The following is a 19,286-nucleotide window of genomic DNA, read 5'->3' on the forward strand; positions in this document are numbered from 1 at the left end:
CTCTTTTCCTTTTTAATTTTTTTGGTTCTCCGAGTCAGCGAGATAAACCCAAAAAAAATAAAGAAAATAAACCTTTCACTAGTCAACACGTGTCACCACCTGCGTTTACCGGTAACCGGTCACCGGGCGAACCTTTTGCGGGCCCCACCACCACCACTACACCACCAGCTCCACCTCCGTCAAATTTCGCACAACCCCAAGAACAAAGTTATCGATTTAATTGAATAATTAAGGTAATTGGTTTTATTTTTAATATAATTATTAGTTATATATTATATAAATTAAGATTATGATTTAGGAGAGAGATAAGGGGGTCCTTTTTTTGTTCTGAGATTTTGCTCCCAAAAACCAAAAACCTTGTTTTGCATTCATCTGATTTGCAGAGACTATAGCAACAAGGGACCAACCAAAAACCAAGAACAACAACTTCCTCTTAAGAACTGTGTAGAGAGAGAAAGTGGCTCTTTTTCTCTTTCTCTCTCTTTGTTTTGTGTTTGTCTGTGGAGAGTACATGCAAAACAGTGAACTTTGAGATTTAGATAGAGAAACAAGGGAGTTTGAAGGTTCTAGTTTCAATTTGCAAAAGCTGCCCAACAAGTACTATTGTTGTTTTTTCTGTTTTGCTTCTTATCCACCTTCTAAGACTTGTAAGTCCTCTTTCTGTTTCTCTCTCTATATCTGTTTCTCTCTCTCTCTTTCTCTCTTTTTCTGTCTCTGTGTTTTTTTCAGCTTCCTTTTGAATGAGCTTGTTAGCATGCTTTGTTATGTAGTTGAAGGCTTTGGTCTTTTGGATTCGTGGAGATCTAATTAATTTTGTGTGTTTTTGTTGCTTCATTTGGCGGATAATGATAATGATTAATGGGTTTTTGTTCAAAGTTAAAATTTTGTTTGGCTGCTTCTTCTGTTTTAGAATGCTGGATTCATTTCTTGTGTCACATTTGGATTCTCTGAACTTGGTTTCGTTCAATTGAAGTTCTACTTGTTTGAGTTGTTTTTGGTAACTGGGATCTCTGTGTGTGTGTAAATTTGGTTCTACACGAGGCAATCTTTTTTTCTCTCTATCCCTCTGTTCTCTTGCGAGAACTTTTTCTTTGCAAACGGGAATTGAAAAATGTGATTTTGAATGGATTCCGATCTGAAATCATGCTACTTGTCCCGTTGGCGTTTCTGGGCATTTATGTTTGAAGAAGGGATTAGGAACTTCTGAATTGAATTTCAATTCGATTTGGATTTGATTGATTATGTTTGAACAGGCTCTTGATTTTGTGGAAGAAGAAGAAAGACATCTGATAGAAGGGTTGAGATTGAGTGCTTGTTGGTTGGTGGTGGTGTTGTTGCAGAGACATGTTGGACGGCCGTTCCTGTGTGGTTCCGAGGTTGTTTCCCAGCTCCTACCAGGCAGAAAACAAGTGGCCTTTCATGACATATCTGCCTGACTTGGACATCAAGAACGGCAAGCGCCCTTTGGAAAATGATGTCAATGATGAACCCAATCCCAGGAAGGTTAATAGCAAGAGATTGGGTTCTCGCCACCTCCGAGGTGAAGCCAATCGAGTTTTGTTCCAACAGCAGCCTTATCAGATTGAGGATTCTGTTGTTCCAAAAATTGATGAGGACGTTGATGATGGTGTTGATAGTGATGATGATGACTCTACCATGCAGGATCACAGGAATGATTTTGTGCTGCTGAGTGGTCTCCAAATAGATGAAGATGCTCTAGCTCATTCTCCTGAGCTGTTAGCTGAACATGACAAGTATCAAGCCAGGGATTCATTGGAGTCCGGTTTCCATCAATCTGATAAGCAGCAGGAGAATCAATCCAAGCATTTTTCTGATTCTGGAGTTCAGCAATCTGACGAGATGCAGCTGCTTGCTGCAAATTTGTCGAATTCCAGTGACCAGCCATCTGATCAGCAGCAAGAGAATCATTCCGGTGATTCATCGGATTCTGGTTCCCTTCTGCCTCGAATGAATAGAGACAGCTCGATTGCCTGTCTCAGCCGCTGTTCGAGGTCCGATTATGGTTCTCTTGCATCACTGAACTCGAGCTTTCGCAACATTATCCGAAGTGGTGAGCTATACAAGTGGAGGAGACTGAATGGAATCATAGAACACTGGGTTTACTTTTCCTGTGCCCTCCTTGAATGGGAGGCCTATGATCCCATTCGCGAAAGGTGGATGCATTTGCCTAGGATGGCTTCTAACGAATGCTTCATGTGTTCAGACAAGGAGTCCTTGGCTGTTGGTACTGAACTACTTGTGTTTGGGAGGGAGCTGAGATCCCATGTCATTTACAGATACAGTCTTTTGACGAATTCATGGTCTTCGGGAATGCGGATGAATGCTCCAAGATGCTTGTTTGGATCTGCTAGCCTTGGAGAGATTGCAATTTTGGCCGGTGGGTGTGATTCCGAGGGACGTATTCTGGACTCTGCTGAACTGTATAATTCCGAGAATCAACAATGGGAAATGCTCCCACCCATGAAAAAGCCTAGGAAGATGTGCTCTGGAGTATTCATGGATGGAAAGTTCTATGTGATCGGTGGAATTGGTGGAAGCGAGTCTAAGCTTCTTACCTGTGGTGAGGAGTACAATCTACAGACTAGGACATGGACAGAAATTCCTAGCATGTCCCCAGGACGCAATGCTAGGGGGGCCGAGATGCCTGCAACAGCCGAGGCGCCACCTCTGGTTGCTGTTGTAAATAATGAATTATATGCTGCTGATTATGCTGACATGGAGGTTAAGAAGTACGATAAAGAGAGAAAAGTGTGGAATACCATTGGGAGACTTCCGGAGCGAGCAGTGTCAATGAATGGCTGGGGTCTTGCATTCAGGGCATGCGGAAATCGGCTAATCGTGATAGGTGGACCTCGGACACAAGGTGGGGGTTTTATTGAACTCAACTCGTGGGTGCCGAGCGAAGGACCTCCCCAATGGAACCTACTGGCCAGGAAACGGTCTGGTAACTTTGTCTATAACTGTGCCGTGATGGGATGTTGAAGAATTGAAATTATTAACACATTTTGATGGCTTCAAAATCCAATGGCTTGCACAACATTTATTCATCCATTGACCCAGAATTCTTGCTAATTGATACCTTTCCCCCTTCTTTTTCTGTCATATTTTCGATTCGAAGGTGGGGGAAGCATGGGGAAGAGATTCTGATATTACTCTCAAGATTAACTGAAAAGCATCCCGGGAAGGAGCTCTTTCAGTGTTTCAATTTTTATGTTTCAAATTTCAATTACTATTTTGTTCCATTCCATTGAAATTGGTATCTTCCCCCCATTTCAATTTACATGAAAATTTTCGAAGCTTTTGGTGTCATGTAGCACAGGAATAGGTTAAAATAATTGGAAGTAGCAACACAGATGTAGCTTATTTTGTGTTGTTTTGCTTAAGTTTTTTAAGGAAACACCACTTCATATTTGATTTCCAATCATCATAAATTTTCTTAGCTTCAAGGATGGAATAATTTCCCACAGCTCTTTTTATTCATTTTTTATTATTTGATTAATTTCTCTGCTCCACAAAGTAGCATATATTCTTTCCCTTCATTTTTTGACACATAATTGGATTGGATTCATTGCTTGTTCTGAATCTAACATGCGACCATGATTATATTTTCCTTTCTCTTGTTTGTCAATGATTGAATTATTATTGATTAAGGAACAAGACTACATAGATACCAAAGCTGAAAATTAGGAAATTCTCTTTTTTAGTTTTAAACTGTTCAAACTTAGTGTAACAAGTTCGTTCTCTCCGTTGATAAAGTAGTTAGTAATTGATCGTTATTGCTTAAGGTTATTTATTATTATTATTATTATTATTATTATTATTATTATTATTATTGCTTTTCAAATTCTTACTATTGTTTTGGAGTGTGCAATACTCAAAGCATGCTTATGAATTAAAGGCTAGAAACTATTATGGAAAGTTGTACAGTAAGATTCAACACATATTAGGCAAAATTTCCTCATTGTTGATTGTGTTTTATAAATGCAGATTAGGTTGAAATTGAAATATGATCAGATCTAATTAGTAGTCCTAATCTCATTTAATATATAGTTATTGGATCTTTCTCATTGTTAGTATGTGATAAATGGTCCAGACTCTAGTATATTGCAGAGCTATGCTTTTTTATAGTATCCAATTCGGTGGTTGATTCACTATTATTAGTTTAACGAATTGATTCCACATATTTCATAACAAATATTATATAAAAAATGTGATGTATACACAAAAAAAAACAGTTACTAAACATATGATTTCACCCTAACACTCGAAATTATTATCGCGATTTCATCCATTTATTTTAATAAAATGAAAAAATAGAAAAAGAGAAAAAATAATAATTAAAAAAAAAAGGATAAAAAATTTCGGATCCGACCGGATCTGATCCGAAGTAAATGAAAACGGGCAAGGTTAAGGTGAAAACGTAGGGTGGTGAAGGGTTTTGTGTATTTTTCCAACAGAAAGAAGATAAGAATTGAATGTTATTGTTGGGCATAACAATCCGTGCAGCATCTGTAGTTGTGCACTGAAAATAATAATGGGTGACTTTTGTACTTGTTACTTGATAAGTGCTGCATACAATAACAATAACAATAATAATAATAATAATAAGAATAATACAATATCCTCTGAAAATAAAATACCGTAACTGGTAATAAATTCGTTAGGTTTTCTATGTTATACATGTCCGTGTTGTTTTCTTTGCCGCATCAAGGTCAACTGGTCAAGGACAATGCTAGATTTCCAAACAATAATAGTCAAAGCATATTCACATCATCACTTCAAAAGGTCTAGGAGCACTCTTGCATTTAGCCTCTTTCTGTTTCATTAATAGTGATAAATAAATAAGATTTTTTTTTTTTTGGTTTCTAGTTACCTAGGGAAATAAGGTTTCCAACAGGAGATCAAAATAGCTTGACTCTAGTAGGAGTAGTGGCCCTTCCCAAAGCATTTTTTTAGCCAACAATCAACTAACAAAGAACTGAAGAAGTGAACAAACAAGATTAAGGGAGATTTAAAAAAAAAAAGAATATTGACTAATTATTGATTGAAAAAGAGTTGAATCTTAATCTTTTCTTTTCCAAAAAATATAGTATGACTTATAAAATAGAAAATGAATATTATCACTCTTATTTTGATAATGTCACTTTTTTTTTGTAAACTTGCGTATATATTCAATGCAAAAAAATTGTGTAAAATAAATTTATAAAAAATAAGAATGATATTATTAATAATATGTCCCATCTTTTGGATTTTTTGTAATTATTGGAGGCTCACCTAACTTTGATTTGGGCCTTAGTATTTTGGTCTAGGGTTTGGGCCTTATTTTAAATTACCTTTGGAATTCACCCAATACCTAACTTACAGGCTTGAAGGGAGGCCTGTAAAACTCAATATTAAAATCCAAAAGCAAAGTATGGGTACTCCAAAAAGAGAAAAAAATTAAAAAGAAAGGTTAAGACCTAGAGTGAACAAATAAAATCAATTACGAATACCAAAACAAATAAACAAATAAAAGGAGAGTACAAAAAAATTGAAAAAGAAAGGTTAAGACCTAGAGTGAACAAATAAAATTAAGTACGAATACCAAAACAAATAAACAAATAAACAAATAAACAAATAAAAGGAGAGTACAGTCACAAAAATATTAAATAATGATAAAAATATGTAATATTTGCATAAGTTGTCAACTTTTAGATGTTAAAAAAATTTATAACCTAAGATATAAGAAATTTGAATAATTCCTATAAAGTAGTAATTTAAGAAAACCATATAGTAAAAATAAATTAATTTAGCGGAAAATGTAAAATTGATTAAAAAAAAATTTGGGACCTTTGTCCCACTCTAGGAGTGTTTAAGATTTAGCTTGCTCTAAAACTCAGTCTTGACCTATAATATATTTTGTCGATTTTTTCTGATATTATTTTTGGATTATACTTTGGATGGTTCGGTTCAAGTTAAAATTTTTTTTATATAATTAAAATATATATTTTAGAGTAAAATTAATAATAAAATATTATATTTTTATACTTCAATTAATATTTTTATATTATATGGTATTATTTTTATTTTTAATAATTTATTTTGATATACATATAATATAATATTTATTAAATTTAATTTTTTCAAGTAAATTTATTAATTTATTATATAAAATTTACAAATTTATATATATTAATTTTACATCGTTTCAACTGGGTTTAACTCATTTATTTTGAGTTACTTTTAGATCAGATCAAAATAAATCTGGTAAACTATTAAAATCGACTCAGAATTTAATTAAATTTGATCCATAAACATTTCTAATGGACTCTTTCTAATCACCTATTATACATGACATTTAGTAATTTGACATGATGTTAGGAGGGATTAGGTTATCTTTACTTGATTATTTTGTGTTATATTTTTTAAATCAATACCTAGTGAAATATCACCTAAATTTATAGATGATTAGCATATAATTTTTTTAAGATTGAGATATACATTATTCAATATTAAAGATATAACTATTTATGCTATCTTTTTTTATTAGCTTAAATTTTTGGAATGAGTGGTATCATGATATGGTATTAGAGTTTTATGTTCCAAAAAAAAAAGCCTAAAATTTGATATTTGATAAATTTAAAAAATGAAAAAAATAGCATAAGACAAATAAAAGAAAAAAAAAAAGAAGACATGTGCAAAAATTAAGTAAACTCAAAAAAAATTCTTATTTAATAAAAAATATTAGAGATATAACTATTTATATTATTTTTTTATCAATTTAAATTATTGTGGTATAATGACATTTAATATCACCAAAGTGAAAGGAAAATGCAAGGTAATTTACACCAATTTCCTTACTATTAGATGACATGTATGACACACTTGATTTTTAATGTCTACATACTTTCATTGACCTCTTTTGAAAGGGGGGATAAATGTCATGTTTATATATAGTATTTGTGTCACATTTATAAAACATAAGATATAAAATCTCATATAATGTAAATCTTAGTAAAGTTTAATGTATATTTTTAATTTTTTATAAATAAAATGATGTGTGTAATATTGTTTAATCTTTAAAGGAGGTTACAATTTACTTAATTTTTTCTTTCCATGTTCCTAGATATTACTAAAGTTGGAAATCTTTGTCCGTTATGTGAATAAATAATAATACCAATAATATAGTAACATTGTTCTTATATTCAACAAATTTTTTTTGTTCAAAACATTTAGAATTTATAGGCGTAGAAAAATTCAAATAAAGAAGTCTTTATGCTGAGAAAGGTGTATGTGCTTCAATTAAAAAACCTAATCTTCAGGTGAAAAGAAAAGTATTTGTCTAATTAGTTAATGAAAGAATTAATTATTGCATCTGCCTTTTGTCTAATTGAAGGGAAAAAAAAAAGCATATCTACAATTTCTTTTTTCTGAAAAGAAAAAAAGTGATCTCATTTCATTGATTGATAACACTTAGTTCATAATTAAGGTGATCGTTCTTTTGTCCACACAAGAACTTTGTCCATTTTCATACTCAGAAAAGCATCATCAACACACTCATGTCTATTCTAAGACCACTTGATGCTTCTTTGTATTGTTTACTTAGCTCCAATAATATCATCTACTTTATTTTGTGATTAGTGATTTAGTGTATTATTGCATAATATATATTCACAAGAATTAACTTTCTTTTTCATGCCACTGTGCAAATGTTTTTTCAGCCACTAATCACTTGAATGAGTAGTTAGAACACATTGCACAAACATAGGACAAAAGGAACCGAACTCAATCCAACTCCATTTAGAGGATCAATACGTGGTATCCACTATTATTGTATATATATATGTATAATAAAAAATGTTATCACCCATAATATATATGTATTATCTACGGTGACGCATCTAAAAATTTAGTAGAGAAAAAGCTGAAAATTAAAATATTATATAATTATAATATTATATATTTAGTAATATATATAATCATATAAATACTTGTTATATAAAAAAATTATCTTAGTTCTTATAATTTTTTTATTTTGGATTTGATAAAATATAAAAATAATTTATTTTTTAATTAATTTATTTTGTTAAGTATTATTGTGATAGTAAACTATATTTTTATATTTTATATCATAAAAAAATATGTTAATAAAATAATATAAATAAGTTGTTCTAATAATTTTGTTATATGCATTTTAAACATATTTGTGAATAAAACATATAAAATATAATTGTTTTAATAAATTTACTTAATATGTTATAATTTTAATATCATAAAAAAATAAAAAACTAAAATAACTTACTTTCATATATGTACTATAATATATAAAGATTTTTTTAGTTATTATAAATATTAAAGTATTTTTATATGATAATAAGTGTAAAAATTAAGAGAAAAAATATTTAAAAAGAGAAAAAAGGTTTAAATGTTTAAACATTTAGAAATTTATTTAATTAAAAAGTGATTGACAATATATAATATCTTTTTCAATTTAAAGATTGTTGTTTGTCTTTAAATTTAATAATTTAATTATTTATATAAGACAATTACTTATTCTATTTTCAAATAAAAAATAAAATTATATAATATATAATAATTTTATATATTTAAAATTAATTTTTATTCAAAAAAATTAGAGGGATCAAAGTCTATACTTTGCCTCCTCTTAAATCCGTCCCTAATTATCTAATGATAGATATATACTGACATTTTTATCGGTTTCTATTTTTTAAATTACGACTAATTCAATTTGACTCATCACAAAAATTCTACATAGAAATAGGTTTTTTAACCAACATTTCTATAAATATATTTCATATTAAGAAATATATAATTATTTCACAAAGTTGTTTAAAAAATCAACTATGTGATGTTATGTAAACATAAAAAAAATTATCAATTAAGTAGTAGTCATTTATATATCAATACATATTAAAATATAAAATGATTATACATTCACATTTATAATCACATTTTATAATATAGCCAAACTTAATTCACATCGTAATCAAGATTTGTACATAATTTAATAGAACTGTATTTATATTTATTATTAAAATATGGATAAAAGTATAAAAGATAAATTAAAGTGTTGGACGATTTTAGTGTTCATAAAGAGTTTGATCATGTTGCTATAAAAATGTTTTATTATTTTACTATAAAGGATTCTATTATTTTACTGAAAAAAGATAGATTATTTTGATGGCCAATTACTTTGCTAAAAAAATATAAAAGAAAATATATAAATATATGCATACATATATATATTGGTTCTAATGTTTAATCTTCATGGATAGTTTTTTATTATAATTAAAAAAATTAAATTAGACACATTTATTTATATATTTGTGAATCATAATAATACCACAACTTCTGTATAATACATAGAAAAATGTTATATGATCAATAAAATTTATTAAATTTGTTAAAGTAGTTAATTATCAATGTTCAAAAGCGTGAACTAAAATAAAATATGTTATTGGATTACTAAATTAAAAACATTAGATTAATAAATAAAAACACTAGCAAAAAATAATAAATTTTTCTCTGATACATATATGTATCTTAAATTAAAACAAAGCATTTTATCTAATTAAACTCCTTAAGCTAGCATGAGATGCTTAATTAAAACAAAGCATGTGAGCTTATGCTTTCTCCCTTTTCTAAGATTTTCCATAATATCTCTTGAGAATCTTGTTCTGGCCAATTGTTCTTCACTTCCCACATCAAATCTTCTTTTATTGATCACAGCCCAGTTTAATTTGTACTGCTACGGCTACATAAATATTATATACATTTGAATGCTTCAAACAATATTATAAGATCATGATTATTCATATACATATTATGGGAACAATTCCTGTGAAGTGCACAGAGCAGATTGCACACAAACCAGCATAAAAGTGCATTTGCCAGATAAATAAAAAAACTTTAGTGGTGGGTCTCAATATAATCATATAATTCCTTTTGGAGGCCAAGCAATTATGATGATGTATAATAAATATATAGACATAGTTCAACATCAAGTGCCACTTTCTTGTCTCCTTATATTATGTGAACCATCATGTAAACGTTGCAAATATCTATCTAATTTAAAGTTGTATAATTAGTTAGAGCTTTGATTGGACAATTACTTGTTCATCCCGTTCTTCTTTTACAAATAGTACAGTTTGGGATAATTAAAGATTATCTCTAAGAGCTTGAGCTTCATTGATTTGGATTATTAGTAGCATCAAGATGGAGAAATAATAATAATGTTGACAATGTTTCATCTATGAAATACGAACATTTTCTTTAGTTGTTATGTCTGCGTGTCGGAACATTTTGAACATTTCGAATATGATATGTATTATTGACACTCGTTCTACATATGTGTCTGCCGTATTTAACCGTATCTTAATAAAAAAAAATAAAAAAAATTTCTCTAGATGTATTTGGACACACCTAAATACCATCATGTGTCAGTGTGTCCAATTTTATTCTTCACATGTATGGAAGACACTCACATAAAGACGCTTAAAACGTCTTTATTTTAAAGTCGTTTTTTAATAATTAAAATTTACTCTATATAATCATTCAAACTGTGTTATTTTTGTCAAAATTAGACCAGACAAATTGGTTTAACCAAAAAATTAATAAACCAAATCTTGAACCGATCTAAATTAATATTCTTTTTTTTTTTTTATAGAAAATGACTATAATACGTTTATTATAAAAAATGACTAAAATACTCTTATTATATATATTAATTTTGAAAATCCTAAATTCTAATACTATGACGGCATTGAGAGAAGAGAAAGGTTAGGATTTAGAGCTCTCAATATATATATATATATATAAAATAAAAGTATTTTAAGTCATTTTTTATAATAGGGTATTCTAGTCATTTTTATAAAAAATATTAATTTAGATTGATTCAAAATTTGATTTACCAATTTTTTAGTCAAATCAATTTGTTTGGTCTAATTTTGACAAAAATAATACAGTTTAATCGATTACATGTGTTAAATTTTAATTACTAAAAAATATCTTTAAAAAAAAATATATTTTAAGTATCTTTATATGAATAACTCCCATTCTAGAGTTTAGAAATAATATATATTATTATTTATTAAAATAAAAAATATTTTAAATATTTTATATAATTAAAAAATATATTAAAAATATTTAAAAATTTATTTTATATTTTAATATTAATAAAATATTAAAATATTATTATAATTTATCTAAAATATACTTTATATATATATATATATATATGACATATTTTATGTCTATATCAGTATCCGTGCATCGTGTTTGATAGACTTTTTTTTTTTTTTTTGGTCAAGGATAGACGTTTTAACTAGGGTTGAAGATCGAATCTGGATCTGGAAAGGGAAATTGAATTGCCAACTGAGCCTAGTCTTTGGGCCTATTAGGAAGCTTCTTCATCTCACAATTGGGTTTTTGATCTGGGCTTATGCTTGCACTGTTGTTTCCTCTTGTATAACAAGCAGCTAACAATTTTTTTGTGGCACAAACATTGTACTAATGGCCGATATATTTGCCTCATAAAAGCCAAATTCCAGGTTTAAATCTTAGCTAGGGGTGGCAAGGGTTGAACCGTCGGGCCGATCTGCTAAATCCGCTAAAAAGGCGGGTCGGATTAGGATTTAGAGTTTATTAAATTAAAAAATTTATTAAATCCACAACGCTAAATTGGTGGGTTTTTGCGGGCCGGTCCGCCGAGCCAAAAAATTTTATTTTTCTTTTTTTTTTATTAAATAAAAGAGTGATTACTATTATAAAATTAATAATTATAGAATTCTTAAACACTTTTTTTGTTTTTATTTTTATTCTTCTTTTAGTTATTAAATTTATTTATTTTATTTTACAATTTCGTATATTTGTTCGAATTATGTGACTTGTTTTTTAAAATAAAGATAGTTCTATTGACAAATATTATTTTGAACAATTTTATTAAAGTTAAAAATTAAAAAAAAGATAGTAAAAAAATTATATTATAATTTGGCTATTTTTTATTTGTATTTTATTTTTTAATTATTATTTTTTAATTAATTTTAATGAATTTTATTTTTCAAAAAAAAAAATAGTCAAGCGGACTAACCCACCGATCCGCCAATCCGCCATAAAGTGGGGCGGCCTAGCATTTTAAACCCATTTTAGTTGGCAGGGCGGGCGCGGGCCTAGGCAGGTTGGGACGGGTCGGCCCGCTTTGCCACCCTAGCTGTAGCCAAGAACAGATCCAGAAATATTAGTATGGAGAGCTAATAATATATATAATATTAAAAAATTATATAATGTAAGATGTATTGTAAAAATATATCGATAGGGAATATATTTTAAAGTACACAAAATATGTATACTTTTTACTAACGAAGTGGTCGATTCTTCGTATAATAAAATTCATCCATAATAGAATCCATGTCAAATTTTTCAGTAATTTTCTTTTCAATATAATTAAAAGATAATTAGCAATAAATTTATCTTTCATTTTGTTTTTGAGTTATTCTTCACAATATTTATAGCTGAAAAAGATCTTTTAGTTGTAGCAGTTAAAACAGAGAGAATTAATAACAAATGAATAAAGAAAGACGATCACAAGAAAAAAAAAATTATTTTATGAGATTTGAAAAATTTTATTTAATTAAAAAATATTAGTAATAATATTTTTTTTAATTTTTTTAATATTATTATTTACTTTTTAGATATTAAAATTATTAATATTTAAGTTGGATTAGTCTTTTATTTGTATTAAAATAAATACTAAATAAATTTAAAAAAAATAAAATTATATTTAATAACATTATTAATTTAAAAAAAAAAATTGGAGCCGAAGCCTCCACTCATCCTTCTTATGTCTGTCTCTGGCTATAGCTGAATTGTGATAAAACTAGAGTGTGTGAGTGTGTATATAACAATTTTTTTTTCAAACAAAAATAATTTTTAAAATTATAATCTTAATGATAAGTTATATACAATCTTATCTTAACGTGAAGTAAAATCTAATAAAAAAATAAAAAATTTATTATTAATGGATTTGATGAGATCCAAACTTCAACGCGCGTTCCAATATAGAAATACTCTGTCTATATAAAACCCATTATATTTAAAAGAAACCTAAGGAGAAATTAAAAAAAAAAAAGAAAATATATATTATTCATGAAATGTTTGAGACATGATTGAGATGATGAATGGCCCACGCAATCAACGTGACGGATGAAAAATTAAGTATATGAATTGCCCAGTGGTTGAGGTACAACAATAATGGAGATTGGAGACTTGCAACGAAATTCTTATGCACATGCATGTCCTTAATTATATATTGGCATGAATAGTACATTACATTGCTAAAACATTTAATTCATTTTGTACAACTGCTACTACCACTCCTCTTTCTTTTATGCTTAACCATTCATGTCGTACCTAATAATTATTAACACTATATATATGTGCCAGCTCAATTATTTCAGGCAAATAAATTAAAGTTGACACTTGACAGTACCTCATGTTGGGTAAAAATAAAAATAAAAATTCAAGTAGAAAATTTTAAAAGAGTATTAATAATAATTAATATAATTATGAAGCAATATGGTTATTTAGATGATCTTTTGAAGGACAAGTGCATCACTAGATATATAGTTTGGTCCACTTACCACATGCAAACTACTCATCATGCTGCAAAGTTTAGCATATTTGGTTAAGTATTAGCACATGCCACATGGTTGCGGTCTAAGGAAAATTATCTACTAACACAACTTCACTATTTTCTTTATTATTCATCATAATATCTTAGATATTTTCGTTAGTGTTTTGTCCTTATCATCAACCACGATGTTGATTTCGAACAAAATTACTGGACTATGTTTGGTTGTTGAAGCTGCAGATCAGATCTATGATGACTTAATTAACTTCCACGCAAAAATAAACAATATCAAGCATTTGCATACCTATGTGATATTATGCTTATCAAATCAAACGACACATTATTATTCCATCATTTGAGAAAGGAGTAATAATTAGAAAAATTGAATTATATTGGCTTGGATATCCAGCAGGAAATTTTGTGGTTCCTGATAGCTTATTATACGATGTTCTCTAGCAAAAATTTTGAAACACTATGAAAATAAATCTAAATCAATTTAAAATTATTTTATTTTATATTATTAATTATCATTGAAATAAATACTAACATTGAATGAAATAAGTATGTAATTATAGATATTATATATATAAATAAAATTATGAATATTAAATTAAATAATTTTTTATTATTATCTCTCTAACATTTTCACTGTCCTCTGAATATGACAATGACGTGTATATAACTACTATTTAAATTAAGAATATTGATAATTATAGGTGTTTAAAAGTATGTTAAGTTAAAATTTATGAACATAAATAAATTTTGTTTACTGAGTATAATTTTTATTATTATTTTATTTTTTTAAGAAAAATTCAAGAGTTACTACTCAACACCAAACGAGCGAATTTAATCATGTACACAAAAAAAATTAGTCACCAAATCAATTATTTATATAAAATATATATTAAAATATAAAATATATATTAAAAATAAATTAAATAATACATGTGACACGAATATATAATAACTGATTCGGTATCTTTTTTTTTTTGTATATATAACTTTTTATTACTTTACTTTTTGAATGATTATTTTTATGAATGTTAAAAGTGTTTGATGCATGAATAATATTATTAATAAATTTTTCCTAAAATTTGATTCAACAAAAATTTGAAAAGATAGTACTGAGGCATTATATATATAACTATGTTAAATGTATGCTAAAATTAATTACTAAAATTAATTATTAATATAGAATACACATAAAATATAAATTATATATTAAAAATAAATTAAATTACATATATTTTTATATATATATGGTGACTGATTCTAATATATAAATAGTATTTTTGATATTAAAAATATATGTTAACTTGTGTCTTAAAAATATATATTAAGATTAGTATTTGTAAAAATTTGTAAATTTTTTACTTTAATAAATAAATAAATAAATATTAAAAATTTAAATTTTGTATTTAATTTTTTATATAGATATTTTTTAATTAATAATCTTATTAAAATGTCTTCGTAGGGTATATATATATATTTTTTACGCATGCAATGATTGTCTTTCTAGGTCGTTTCATTGCTTTGAAATTTCCATCCGATCCATTGACCCCACCAAGAAAGTTAATAAATTTATCAGTCCATCGCTGCTTGGTTTGTTTGTTATTTTTATAAGATAATGAGAAATATTAACATATATACCCCCCTTTTTCCAATTTCATACAAGATCAGGTATCTAAAATGGAAATCAGTGATTAATTTCTTACTCAAAGAACTCCTTTTTAGAGTAAAACTAGTATGCAAGAAATACCTTTTTTTTCATCTATAATCCCAAACTCTTATCATTTGGTTAAGAGAATTAATAAACCAACCATATGAGGTACCGGTGTATACTAATATCGGTTATTAAAATTAATTAATAATATAAAATATATATTAGAATATAAAATATATATTAAAAATAAATTAAATAATACCTATATTTATATAGAAATATATAGTAATATAAAATATATATTAAAATATAAAATATATATTAAAAATAAATTAAATAATACCTATATTTATATAGAAATATATAGTAATTAATTTTGATGGATGATTTTAATATACATACATGATATTTTTGTTAATCAATTTATAGTTATTAGAGTACACACCCACGTCAACGTGGTTGTTAAGATAGCTTGTTAACAGGGGAACAAGGACAATATAAAGTGAGAGTCAGTAACCACCAAGCTTCTTCCTTTGTTACAGACATATTGAGGAAGGAGAAGCGGTGACATTCTTGTTATATATATGACCCGGTCCGGTTTCGAACTTTTTATGGGCTAATTTAGTGTGATTTTATTGGGTTTATGGTCGGGTAAGGATCTCAAGAATAGACTCGGTCATTATTTTAGGTCAGGTTCGAGTTATGGTTCGGATCACCCGAACTCGACTCGGTGGTCCGGTCATCGTACACAATTAATATTTTGTGTTATTGGTGATGGATGCTGACTATTTTTATGTGAAATTTAAGTATTGTAAACCCTAATATTTTGTGTTATTAGTCATTATAAGACTATAAGTTAATGTTTTATGTTTAAAATGCATAAGACTTTAAACTAATGCATAATATTGTGTTATTTGTATTGATTTAAATATTTGGTGTTATTAGATAATATTAGTATTGATTGTGGTTATGCTTTAATTTTAGATAAGGGTTGGTTCTTGTTATATTTTTCTAAGATTAGGTGATTTTTACATGCTAAAGACCCGATTTTCACCCAATTTTTACCCGGTCCAAAGATGCATAGGTTTCATCGGATTTAGAATCAGGTTAGGATTTAAAAATTAAATCCGGTCTATATTTCGGGTCGGATTTGGGTTAGGCCAAACCCGGTGTGGCCCGACCACCCACTATATCCTAACATCTAAATTTTGAAGTTTGCTGAAATGGAATTTGGCCGTTATTAGGTTTTGAATTACATTACTGGATTTTTGTTTGTATATACTCTAAATTTTAAATTTTAAAATTTTAAATTTTGCTTTTGATGGGATGAAACTTGGCTATTATTAAGTTTTGAATTAGGTGGTAATTAAACTCTAGTTTGGCAATACAAATGACTGTTTTTATAAAATAATTTTTTTTACTAAAGTAAGAATATAAGAACGTTTCCTCGCCATGTTTGCATGTGTCTCCAATTCTGTACCATCTATTAAAATTTGACATCTGGTGGATTAAATTAAAGATATTATTTATTTAATTAATTATACTATTTTGTTGGTTTACAATTTTGTCTTTTCATTCCTTCCAATTGGTCCTTTTTAATTTTGCAATGTTTCTGTGGCGCTTTAACATTGGAGCAATCAAACCAACTTGCATCCCAAACTTTAATAATAATTAATATCGTATTAGACTACTAGTTAAGATGATAAATTGTTAATTTTATATGAATAATGTGGTATTAGTTAAGAAGATTTCTTTTTCTTTATAAGGGAAAAAACATTGGTGCAATATCTTTTCCTCTTTGTCATTATTGTCCTTGGCCCTCTTGTTTCGTTTATCTTGCTTCGTAATTATTATGGAGACTGCTAAGCTAAGCACCACACTTTCACTTTAGTTTGATCATATGTATCAACACCGTCGGTAATCACACAAAGCAACACCAATAATGTCCTTGCCCCACCCCCTTCTACAAATGATAAGAGTTTCAGGTAGTGTTTGGAAGAAAAACATAAATTAAAAGACTGAGATTGAAAAATAAATATTAAAATAAGTCTTAATATTATATTTGATATAAAATAAAAAAATAAAAATAAAAATAAAATTTTAATTTAATTTGTACAAAAAATAAAAATAAAATTAATTAATTAAATAAAATATTTTAGATATAAAATATTATTAAAATTTTAGTCTTTGTTTTTAAAAACAGAGACTAAAATTTTAGTACTAATTTTTAAACCAACAAATATGATACTGAATCACAATTTTTTAATTTTCGTCTCAATACCTCAAAATAAACACTATCTCAATATATACATAAATTATTGTATAGTGTTATTATATAAAATACTGATGAATATTAGAGATATAATTATTTATATTATTCTTTTATTAGTTTAAGTTTTTAAAAGAAGTAATGTGATGATATGGTATCAAAATTTTATATCTCAAAAGTCTAAAATTTGATTTTTGATAAATTCTAAAAAAAAAGATAATAGCATAAGACAAATAATAAAAAAAAATTTATGCAAAAAACTAAATAAATCCAAAAAAATTTTTTGTTTTGAGAGAATATATTAAAAATATAATTATTCACGTTGCCTTCTTCTATTAATTCAAATTTAAAAAAAAAATAGTACCATAATATCGAATATAGTATTATAATTTAATAAATTGAAACTTTAAAACTCCGATTGAGACACAAACGTAATTTGGTGGACTATTATAAATATTAACTCAATAAACATCACTTCCCTTAAAGTAGTGCATAATTAATATGATTGATATTATTGGTGAAATTATTATTATTTGGGTTTCAGTATTAATTAATTAGTTGAATATCAAATACCTGAATTTATTAATATATATAATTTAGTCTCATCATTAAAATTGATCACTTATTTGTCACTTGGCAGGAAAAAATATGATTAAATAGTGGTGTTGTATAATAATTATTGTTTTTTTTTTTTTGGTGACGTATAATAATTATTGTTGTTGTAATAAAACGCTAAACTAAAATAACTGCTTTTTCTTACTATCATTAAAGATAATTATTTTAATAGTATATTTTTTTATGCTTGTTACTAAAGTGGTGTTTTATTATTAAAAAGATTCCGTTAATTATTGGTTTACAATCGAATTAGATTGATGAATATCGAGTTAATTTAAAATTGTTTGTGTAAATTTTAAAAAAGTCAGATTAATATACTCTTCATATATAATTCTAATATTGTTTTTCTTGTACATGTATATAATTTCTAGGGCGGTACATAATTTGATTAATCTAAAAATTAAATTTATTTTTAGTTAACTAAAAATTTAATTTAGTTAATTAACTAAATTAATTTTATATGATAAAATTGTTTATTAATCGGTTAGAAAATTTAAAATTAATTTTTAATTAGTTATAAAAATAAAAATCAATTTTAAAAAATAATTAATTTTTTAAAAAATCAATTTTTATATAGAAAAATTGAATTTTCTAAAAAAAGTTAAAAATTAGTTTTTATAAAAAAATTCGGTTAACCAATTTAAAACAAAAGCTGCATAAAATTTTGTTTTAGTTTTGGTTAATCAGTTAAAAATCAATTTTTAAAATTTGATTTTGGTTAACCAATTTTTAATAATATGGATATAATTTTTAAAATTATTTTATTAAATTGGTTAGCCAAATTTTAGTTATGATTTTTATCCAATTAATGATATTTTGGATTTTAAATGTACACAGCTAATAATTCTAATTTTAAATGGTAAATATGTTCATGTCTAAAAAAACTGTGTCCTTATATTACTTTTTGAAAGATATTATTTATATTCATTTAAATTTAAATATTATTGCCGAATTATTATATTTTTTTTTGAAGAATATAATGGTAATAATGATAGGCAAATGAAAAGGTGTTCCCTTGATGGTTGATGTGTATAGCTATTTTTGACCTCTGAGTCTTTGATTCCTCCTCTCTATATAAACCTTTCCCACTC

The 19,286-nt window shown here is 26.9% G+C and overlaps 1 protein-coding gene across 1 annotated transcript; it reads left to right on the forward strand.

The window, feature by feature from the left end:
- Positions 1-187: 187 nt before the first annotated feature.
- LOC112734065 (F-box/kelch-repeat protein SKIP11) lies at positions 188-3,487 on the forward strand. The gene is made up of 2 exons (XM_025783251.3): positions 188-647; positions 1,254-3,487. Exon 2 carries the CDS (start codon positions 1,345-1,347, stop codon positions 3,001-3,003), a length of 1,659 nt encoding a protein of 552 aa, XP_025639036.1. The 5' UTR covers positions 188-647; positions 1,254-1,344; the 3' UTR covers positions 3,004-3,487.
- Positions 3,488-19,286: the final 15,799 nt, after the last annotated feature.

The sequence above is a fragment of the Arachis hypogaea genome, chromosome 3 (genome assembly GCF_003086295.3).
Source record: "Arachis hypogaea cultivar Tifrunner chromosome 3, arahy.Tifrunner.gnm2.J5K5, whole genome shotgun sequence".
In the NCBI taxonomy this organism is placed as follows: Eukaryota; Viridiplantae; Streptophyta; class Magnoliopsida; order Fabales; family Fabaceae; genus Arachis; species Arachis hypogaea.

Bases quoted from the DNA above. Each gene is read 5' to 3' on its own strand.
- LOC112734065 (XM_025783251.3), top strand. From the start codon at position 1,345: ATGTTGGACGGCCGTTCCTGTGTGGTTCCGAGGTTGTTTCCCAGCTCC.